The sequence below is a fragment of the Quercus suber genome, unplaced genomic scaffold, assembly GCF_002906115.3.
Source record: "Quercus suber isolate HL8 unplaced genomic scaffold, Cork oak 2.0 scaffold_19, whole genome shotgun sequence".
Lineage (NCBI taxonomy): Eukaryota > Viridiplantae > Streptophyta > Magnoliopsida > Fagales > Fagaceae > Quercus > Quercus suber.
In genome coordinates this window covers 1,831,402-1,842,479 of record NW_027069484.1, presented here as the reverse complement: position 1 = coordinate 1,842,479, position 11,078 = coordinate 1,831,402, and the positions used below count along the sequence as shown (strand labels likewise).

Sequence of the window (11,078 nt, the reverse complement as noted above, 5' to 3'; positions counted from 1 at the left end):
CTCATGTGGATAGCCTTAATTGAAATTACACAAAGTTTTAAAGAACTAATTAAATATTCTAACATTGAGTTTCCCTTTTGACTTTGCAAAATTGAAAATAAAACTAGGAACTATAATATCTTTTATGATAACTAAATTAAATAAAAATTATGATTTAAAAGAAAAAGCGAACTATATTTTAGAGAGGGAAAAAAATATTTTATATTCTAAATATTTCACATACGGTGGCATAATATGCTCCCAGACTAAAAGACTTGATCACACCAGATCATCAACTCCATTTCAAATTTCATATGTGAGCCTCTCTCTATTTCTTTTTTGGTCACAATTCATGGCTGACCCTTAGTTTCCCATACCAATCAGCTAGCACCGGAGATGACTGGAGTCATTAAAGCGGATTGCGACGCCATCTCAAATATAGACTGATCCTGTATAAAGGTATATAATTATATATCCTCTAATATTTCCCTATGTCTAAATTTGGATTCAGGGTACCACCCAATCTTGTTCTATATAAGTCTTTTTTTTTTCCCTAAACAAATTAGATATTGTTTGTGCATGAAATATAGATGGAGGTTCAACATTTTTGCCACGAGCATCCGTTGGTCTACTATGAAGAGAAGACAGAAAGATTTTTTTGTTATTTGTGCTGGGGAAAAAAATTGGATTCTAGCTACCGTTGTATAAGATGCAACTGGTTTTACCTTCATAAATCATGTTTCGAGCTATCCCGTGAGTTGCACCATCCCTTGCACCGAAAACATCCTCTTGTTCTTACTGAATGGCCATATTATTATGATCCCAAATGCAATCGCTGCGCAAAATATATCGTTTCCTATTTCTTATACAGTTGTTTAAGCTGCCGCTTTAACCTTCATCTCGGATGTGCTTCATTACCTCCTTTACCACACACCATGGAAAAAGTTCAGATTCATGATCATTCATTGACCCTCTTACGGAAGTTAATCACGTTCACTTGTGATGCTTGTGGAAAAGAAGGCAAGGACACGCCCTACTTATGTCTCACATGCGCATTTTGTGTTCATCCAATATGTGCTTCTTTACATCGCACTGTCAAACATGTACGTCACCAACACACTCTCAACCTCACTTATTCTCTTCAGATCCAACCCGACCACCAGATTTGTCTACTTTGTGTTGAAAAGGTTGACACAAACTATGGGTTTTACTATTGCTCGAGTTGCACTTTTGTTGCCCACCTCAGTTGCGCAGCAGATGGTGAAATCGAGGATAACATAAATGTGCTGGAAGATGAAGATAAGGAGTCCACTGAGCCAATAACTGCACTGAGATATGGCAATCCTGAATCTGTTGGCTCAGTAGCTTACGTTGTCAAGAAGAAAATTATGGGAGAAGAAGGAATTGAAATAACTACAGAAATTAAACATTTTAGTCATCAACATGAATTAACACTCACCCATGAGCTAAAAAATAGCAACAAGTGTGACGGGTGCGAAAGGCCCATCTTGACTCCATGTTATAATTGTACGCAATGCCGCTTCGTTCTCCACAAATTCTGTGCTGAGTTACCGAGAAAGAAGTGGCACCCACTTCATCAACACCTACTCACACTTTCTATGAATCAGTATGGTATTGCCTCGTTCTCTTGTAATGCTTGTGCTCGTAGCTACCATGGCTTCTCATATTATTGTCACAAATGCAACTTTGACCTTGATGTCAACTGTAGTTTGACCTCAGACAGGCTGACCCATGATAGTCATGAGCACCGCCGCCTCATCCTCTCCAATGCAACAAGAAGCGGGAAATGTAGTGTTTGTGATTCCGAAGGATATGTATTCCGCTGTGCTGATTGTGCATTTGCTCTAGACTTTAAATGTGCCACACTACCGAGTAGCACAAAGTATGAACAACATGAGCATCCTTTTACTCTCCAATACACTATTGAAGATGATTCTAGAGAATATTATTGTGATATTTGTGAGGAAAAACGACATCCAAAACATTGGTTTTATTACTGTATAGATTGTAGTTATCCTACTCATCCTGATTGCATTCTTGGGGAAAAAATTTATTTGTAATTGAATACCCCTAACTTTCCTTGAGGAAAATAAACACCACCCTCCATATCATAGTTGTGCTGGTCCTTGCAAAGAGTCCATCGATGCGTCCATTGAAATTTCAATTTCCACAACTGGCATTTGTGAAAGAGACAAATATGATTCTTTATTTTCTTTGGTTCTTCAGTTTAATAGGAATTTCCTTTTTTTCTCTTTTTTTTCCCTTCCCGTTTGTCATGTTTATTAAAGTTGGATTTCAGGGCTACAAGAGTTCAAGTAGCTTAATCAATCCTTCATTGTACACAAGCAACATGGCATAATTACCATCTCATTCCACGAGACCAGCTTCGGTTTGTTGAAATTAATGTTTCTCATAATTTTGTTAAAGAAGAATCTATTCAAGTCATTACCAAAAGTGACAAGCTTCTCCTGGAAAAAAAAGTATGAGAAACATTAATTTAAACAATCAGGGCATTCTTCAATCCAAGCGTGTTTATCTTCTCTTTGTATAGCATACTGTTGAGAGTAACAAGCAAAGATGTTCTGAGCATCAAGGAAGGCTGCAAGGTGCAAGGCAAAGTGGCATTAAGAATCAAGATGAGCTACATGTTGCATCTGTGAGAAGTAGCAGTGATCAAGTGGTTCTTATAGAGGCAGAATGGGGTAGTACAGAAGCAAGGGACATGGTTGAAGCAGTGCCTTACCTTGATCAACTAATTCATTCAGTCCAAGAAGTGATGCCACGTGGATTAGGAGGTTAGAGTTTGTTAGCCACTGTTGTAACAGATTTCCCCCCCAAATCAGGGAAGCAGTTATTTTCAGTTTTGCTTGTTTTAGATCGTGTATATATAGGAGTAGAGGTAGTGAATTTATGTATCAGATTGTACTCTTTCTTGATCAATAAAATTCAGTCTTCTATTTAGAGAGAGAGTCTAGAAATTTACACATGCTGAGCTAAAAATATTCCTGCCCTGTTGCTCTGATTTGGTATAACGCGCACTCCCGAGCTCCAATAAAACCTTAGCACACCACCTTCAAGTTTTCAACAATAATGAGATAATGATAAATATTACTGTCACATTACATGTAGGATGTCAAATGAGTGGGTTTGGGGTGGGCATAATTGGGTTAAGTATATAAAACTCATTTATCTATTAAAACTCATTTAACTAATTGATTCTAATCCAAATCCAACATAACCCAATTATTATGGGTAAATCCCAACTCACCCAATTACCCAATTATCAAAATTACTAAAATGCCATTAAAGTGAAAACTCCAATACTTTCTTGGATTCCTTTTTCCACTCACTCTAGTCTCTATTATTGGGATTAAAAAATTCCACATAAGCACATCCACATCAGCAATTATATTAAAAATCCAAATAAAAAAATATTTTCTTTTCTTCTCTATTTTCTCTCACTTTCTTGGCAACCAAACAGTGTAACAAATACCCACACTAAGCTCACCAATTACGGCTTCCCAGTCGAACTCTTACCCTCCTCAGTCCATGGCTACTCCATAAACAAGACCTCCGGTGGCTTCTTTGTCGAGCTCAGTGGCGACTGCAAGATCACTCTCTCATCGGACAACTACCTCGCCACCTATTCCAAGATAGTCAGGGGAAAGATCGTTTCGGGTAAGATCATTGAGCTCGATGGGATTCGGGTCCGTGCATTGTTCAAGTGGTGGTCCCATCACCGGGATACGATCTACTAGCGAAGACTTGGTGTTCGTGGTCGACATGGTCACCGTCAAGGGTCAGATCTGGGACGTTGTTGGTCAAGAATGGTACCTTATCTAGTCTAGAAACTCATACTACTTTTGCTTGATTCGTAGGGTTTTGATTTCTATGATTATTTGCTGAGAAAATAATCTCTAGGAAAAATATAAATTTATACTTTGATTGTTCATATACGGCTTTCTTTTTTTTTTTTTTTTTTTTTTTTTTATGGGAGGGGCTGGGTTGAATTTGGGCTAAATGGGTCTTAATGAGTTTTTAGTTAAAACCTAATAATCACTGGGTCTAATTGGGTTGATGCCCATTTAATCCAACTAATAATTTGGTGAGTTTAGGTTCAATTAGAGTGGGTGAGTTTGGATGGGTAAATGGATTTGACCTTACTTTACCACCGCTAATTCCCTAATTGCACATTACGGCCTTTGGTCCGTTTGTTTGCACACAACATTACGGTAATATAAAATTATTAAAAATTTCACATTACCATAAATTATTGTAATCTAGATCTAAGCACCTTATTAAACAATAGTGATTGGTGGGTTCTAGTCAACTCAACTAGTAAAATTTTTTATGGTTGAATAAGAGATTTGACTTACACTAAAAACTTATTGGTGTGTAATCTTATACAGTAATACTTATTTATGGAAATGTGATAATTTTTTCGATTGACAAAATGACTCATGCCAATTAATGTTAATTACAAATTGTCCTAATTTAAAATTTCAAATCCTAACCTAGCCCCTTTATCTTTAGCAAAAATTTGAAATTCATGCCACAACCACATTGACCTCAAGTTCTGCCACGGTTTGCTTCAGGTGCATCCTCTTTGGTAGAGCTGCAATTATTTGCCCAATTGTCTTGCAATAGTTCACCACAATGCCTATGAGATGGTCTTATGAGACTTCTCTTTCACACCATGTGTGGATCCCACTGCTAGTGATCATCAACCGGTGTAGTCAACTAGAGAATAAAGTTGGGATACATGAATAGCAGAAGACCCTCCAAGCTTAATCTATCTAGTGCACCTAAGCCCTCCAAGCTTCTTACTCCAACAGGGTTACGCTAAACCTTGTCTTCTTTAGTTTACCGGATCCCGCAACAAGCTCTATGTTGCATCCATTATTCTTGGCATCTTCCAATGCTTCCTAAGCTCCAAAAACAGTCAACACTCTAAATGGGTGTGGGTAGTATTTAGGTACAAATCTCCTCTCAATGGGTATAATAATGCGAGAGGGAATGAGAAAAGACTACAAAGATTTCTCTCTAAGAATGAGTAGCTCTCTCTCTAATGAGGTGGGTGTGTTGTAGAAACCTCTCTTAGGGTTTTTTTCTCTGAATAGCCACACTACATTTCGTGGGAATAAGGGTATTTATATAGGGTATGAGATAAAATGTGAAAAGTCAGTTTTCATCCAAACAGGGCATTCTAGCAACTTGGCCTCGCGACTGGAATGAATCGCGAGTTTGAGTCGCGAAATAACTTCTAGGCCAGATTGTATTTTTTGTCCTATAGTACTTCAACTGTCATGACCCTTCAGCTCCCTACATGCTTCACACGTGTGGCGACTTGCCAGGTGCGAGTCAATTGCAAGATTCAGTCGTGAGACTCCTCTTGAATGCACACAACTTGAGTTTCTTCACATTCTCTCTTACACAACCCTTACATTATTCCCACCTAAATACAGAATTTCTAAATGTTGAATTATAAGAAAATTTGGCACGGAATAAAGCTAATACATATATGGTTGGTTAAATTCAACCTCACAGTTTTACACTTTTCTAATTAACAAATTGAGAATGTAGTCATAGTGTCTCTTCATGTACTGCGTTGCTGATTAAGGTGATATCATATCACATTTAAGAATGGAAGGTCTTTGGGGTACTTGTCGTAACTAACAGCTAGCTAGTCGAGCTAGCCCTTGAATTTCAATAAGAAACTAGGTAAAACCAAATAGACTAAACCAATAAGCTCTGCATGGTTTGTAATGCTTTTAAACAGCTCAAGCAAGGTCTACTAACATTTATGTAAACTAAATCGGCATATAGATTGATGATTAAAGCACTAAAGGGACATAACAAGCAACATATACGATCTATCCAGAAATAATGGAACCCCAAGAAACCACATCTCTCACAATCGACAATCATCGAACACCTGCCTTGCAACCCCGATCGCACTGCTAGCTACCCATATCCTCGAAAGGTCATTTTACAGGAATTCCAATCAAAACCCACCTTAATAATCGGGAATGAACCACAACCCCTTCAACCCTTGAAGTATTGAACACAGGCCACAGGTTTTTAAAATAAAAGGGTACGTGAAATTTTCAACCCTCACTCTTTGAAGCTGACTCAGCTGAGAGAACAGCCTCACTAATTCGATTGGGAAATAGGGCTCTTGTTAAATGCTTTGATCATAGTATTCCACGCAAAAGGTGCCGGACGAATGAGTACGACATCTAATACTAAAAAGTTAAAAAAAATAATAATAATAAAATAAAAATTCTGTGCACAAGGCATTTCAAGAATTAGCATAGTCGATGTCAAACAAAAGAAAAAAGAAAAAAAGAAAGAAAAGAATTAGCATAGTTATGATCACTTATCAGAACTCTAGCAAGCATTAAAGATATATACGAAACGATACTAAAACTTAAATTTAAATTTAATATATAGAATATTATTGTTCAAAAATTTATTCAGTAAGTTTCAGTTAGCTTAACTCGTTGAATAAGAGACATGAGGTTTAATCCTCTCACCTGCACTAAAAATCGAATGATATCTAAGTCTGATAATAATGAGCTATCATTAGGAGCATGTGCCATAAGTCGAAACTCTCTAAAAAAAAAAAATTATTCGTATATAGAATTTATTTTTCCTCTATATAAAAATAACTAAAAATAGGACACTTGAATAGTTGAATTGATGTTTTGACTACTTATTTCAAGTTTAAAAACAAAAACTAACTTAAAATAGACAATTTGAATAAAACCATGTGTTTTGATATTTTTTTTTTCCAAAAAACCATTGATTTTTTCATGGTTTAATCTCTTCTTTTTCTTTTTGTGTGTATGTGTGTGTGTTGTGTGTGGCAAATCTGGCATTTCTTTCATACCAATCCAAAATTTTGCATGGTTTATTGGTTTGACGGTTCAAAAACTGTTTTAGTACAGTTCGAATAACAGTGTTTTGTATGGTTGTAAATGAATTAAGAAGTTAATGAACAACATTGTGGCTCAACTTGAGAAGTTTTTTATATTTTTTATATTTTATATTTGTTTATTTTAGCAATGACTAACCTCAAGTGTAAATTTAGGTTTAACTATCAAGCAAGTCAATATCAAACATATTAATGTGTTCATAGGCAAGTTCATAGATTTAGAGCTCAAATATTTATATAAAATAGGGTTAGTTCAAGTTACATCTAGTATAACTCTTTATAATGTTACACCTGTTTATAAATTTTTTCTAAGATTAATAATTTGAAAATCTAGCCACTAGATTACCTATTTTCATTGCTTTGTACATGCCAAATTTTGTGTTCATATTAATGCTATTAAGTTATTTACTATTTGATACAAACGTATGTTTTATGTATAATTTCAAAGTTTAAACAACTTGAAATTCAAAGTTGTTGATCCGCAATCATCTTGATATTTTATTTACTTAAAACACGCTTTCAAGGATACACGTGTCAAGGTTGCCTGGTTGTCTCATTACCAATTTCAAACTATGTGAGCCTAGAACAAAGGAATTGACTGAATGTTTCAAATGAATTGGGCGAGTCTGAAAGACCCTGAAGCTTGGTTGTCCAAACATTTGATTCTTTAGAAGTCCAAGTTTTTCTATGTATATACTTAGAATCCGTTTGGATACAACTTATTTTGTTGAAAACTGAAACACTGTAGCAAAATAATTTTTAAATATGTAAAAAATTATCGTTCACTCTTTTTTTACTGTTCATATGCCTTGGTGTACTGTTTATGTCCCATGAACAGTGCATTAGGTGTTGGTCTTAAAAAAAAAATAAAAAAAATAAAAAATACTGATAACGCGCAAACCTTACCAACGTGAATGTGCTATCCAAACCGGGCTTTATTCAACTGTGAGACCTTAACTTAAATTTTTCGTTATATCTTTGTTTATTGCTATTTTCTAGTTTAAAAAAAAAATAATACTATATTTAACTAAACTTAATCTTTACGAGTAAAGATAAATTCACTTAAAACCAAATTAATAAAAGATTTTTTCATATCAATTGCATATATAGAACATAATACGAAAAAAAAAATCAAATTTATTTATTTTAAATGTGACATGTGTAAATAAGTTTAAAGGTAAGTGAGAATAGTGGTTTGATTATGACTTATTACGAAGAGATGCTTTTTAAGATTGAAAAGAAGTGTATGTGTCCATGATTTTATGATGACCAATTGCAAGAGCCAATTTTTGAATGAGAAAATGAGATTTTATTGAGAGATGGAATTAATTAAAAATTTCTTAAGTTAGAGATGAGAGTTAAAAAAAAAAAAGTCTATGGATATCTTTTATAATTAGTTAAACATAGACCAACATCATTATCATAATTTACTACTATTATTATTATTATTAAGTCAGGGTATAATAAAATACAGAAATAGATTTGATTTAAGATTATTATATTAGTATTATACTATAAGATCAAAATTATGAGGCCTTTTATTACTTTGGGCAATTTAGGCCCAAAAAAAGGCTGCCCCTCCTGAGTTTGTGGTCTTGTGGGACTTGATTCTTTTTGAGGATTTGTTGGGCTAGAAAACCCAATACCATATAGTGTAGTCCATTGATTCCAATGGCATGTTCTATTTGCAGGATTGGGCTTTAGAGCCGAGTTCGTGAAGGCCTAGAAAAAGGTCTATCGAACAAGAATGCTTTATGCTTTAATGGAGGCATAAAATTTTTGGGCAAATTTTAATGTATGTTAATATCAAATAGGGTTGGTTAAAGGGCGACTTAAAAAAAACCCCAATTCTCTCTGAAATTTTAATATCAAAATTTAATGTATGTTAATATGCATATATAGCTGCAAACTATAAATCAAAACCCCAATTCTCTCTCAAATTTTATTAATTATTATTTTTTAATGAATCGGAGAATAAATTCAATACCAGAGAAATAAGAACACAGTTTTCTACGTCCCTGGAGTGGTGCATATCAGCAGCACCATAGAAAACAAGCAGGGAATATTTATTTTTCATTTATTACATAAACTGCAAATATTTAATCATTTACCAACAATCAGCTTTGTGCGGATACGGGTCTCAACCCAAGACTCTCTCAAGCCAAGATGGGCCATCAATAACCAAACAAAAGTAAGAAGCTCACCCCCTTTACTTAGTTGTTGGACATGGCCGTTTCCTCTGCTACGACTCGCAGCATATGACAACAATTCCACCCACACTTTGCTCGTTACCTCCCATTTCTGGGTGCCCAATTTTTTCAGCTCTTTTGCCAATGCGCTTGCATCAAACAGTGCAGACGTAGATATATTTCCCTTCACATGAACAGGTTTGAAACGTGTGTCTACATCAAGAATTCTTTGATAGTCCATTCTTAATTGTCCTGGTCTGCGTCGTTGGCTAAATAATCTTTGTGCTTTGGCCAAGGTAATTGACGGGACTGACGAGTCCGTCTCACATGGACGATCTCATCTATGGACGAAGACACCATCAAGAATGACGAAGTAATCATTCATGCTACTAACGAAGACATTCAAGCCATTCAATGTAGTCAATCAAACTCAGAATGGTTACAAGGCCAACTGTATGGACCGTTGGAGCATATTGAGTCCACATTACACTGCCCCAAACGTTACCAAGAGGAGCATTAAGACCTCCATAACTACTCCAACGACTAGAAGCCATGAAAACATATATAAAGCCCACCCATTGCCAAGAACAAGGTACATACACACTAAGAGACTTCTTTTGCTCTATTATTTTTACATTGTTCATTCTCGAATAGCAATTTATATTGACTTTGACATCGGAGGCGTTGTGGCAGGCACCACACCAGTGACCACTTTTGAAGGCTGGAGATTGCTTCCATCTGACGATTTTTACCGACGAACTTACGCTTCATTAGTTTGGCGCCGTCTGTGGGAAACGACATTTTCGTGTTTAAAGTCAAAAAAGTAGTTTCCAATCAATTGTTACTTTTAGATGGAGTCCAACCAAGATTCCGCAGCCTTAGCCCAGCAAGTTCAAGCTCTCACAACTGCCGTCAAAGAACTCACTAAGCAAAATCAGGAAATGAAACTACAGCTTCAACAGGACGAGAGCCGATCCAAAAACAACATGGAGGACGAAGGAAATAGTCACAGAAGAAGCAATCATCCAAGGCCTACTACTCTAGTAGACTAAAATTCAGATCTTCTTTAGGAAATGAGGAAGGAGATGGACGAATTGAAAAATGCCATCAAGGAGAAGACAGACCAGAGCGTGGGCAGATTGGTAAGGGCAACAGACTCACCTTTCATAGTCACAATCTTAGGATGCCCAGTACCGTCGAAGTTTAGGTTGCTACAACTGGAACCATTTGACGGGCTCAAGGATCAATAGGATCACCTCAACACCTTCAAAACAACTCTAGGGCTCCAGCAGCCCCCTGACGAGATAATGTGCTGTTCCTTTCCTACTACCTTTAAAAAAGCTGCAAGGGAATGGTTCACCAAGCTGCCAACGTCATCCATTGACAACTTTGATCAATTGAGTAACGCCTTCTTACGACACTTCATTAGGGGACAGCGTCCCAAGAGGCCAGCAGATTATTTGCTTACCATCAGGCAAGGAGAAAAAGAAACTCTGCGGTCGTACGTTAAGCGCTTCATTAGGGAGACCCTAGAGGTGGACTAAGTAGATGATAAGGTGCAGCTGACGACTTTCAAAGCAGGTCTAAAGTCCAGGGATCTCGTGGCTTCGCTCGCGAAGAATCCTCCGAAAACAATGGCAGAAATGCTCATAAAAGCACAGAAGTACATGAATGCTGAAGACGCACTAACAGCCATAAAAGACACAGAAAAGCCAGGAGACAGAGAAAGGAAGGAGGACAAACGTAGGAGGCAGAAAAGGGAGCGCCCAGATCATCGGACTAATGGCAGTAGCAGAAGGAGAGACGATAAAACCCCAAGGACGGTAAAACTTACCCCTCTTGTTATGCTTGTTGACAAAATTTTAACGCAAATTAAGGATGAACACTACCTTAAATGGTTGCGGCCACTGCATTCGTCTCCTAACATCCGCGATAAGAATAAGTATTGCCGA

General features: G+C 36.5%; 1 protein-coding gene across 1 annotated transcript; it reads left to right on the top strand.

Moving 5' to 3' along the window:
* The first annotated feature begins 914 nt into the window (after positions 1-914).
* On the top strand, positions 915-2,800 carry LOC111994136 (uncharacterized). The gene is made up of 3 exons (XM_065762349.1): positions 915-1,987; positions 2,300-2,315; positions 2,552-2,800. Exons 1-3 carry the CDS (start codon positions 915-917, stop codon positions 2,798-2,800), a joined length of 1,338 nt encoding a protein of 445 aa, XP_065618421.1.
* The last annotated feature ends 8,278 nt before the right edge of the window (positions 2,801-11,078 follow it).

Coding starts and splice junctions, on each gene's coding strand:
- LOC111994136 (XM_065762349.1), top strand. CDS start 915: ATGGAAAAAGTTCAGATTCATGATCATTCATTGACCCTCTTACGGAAG.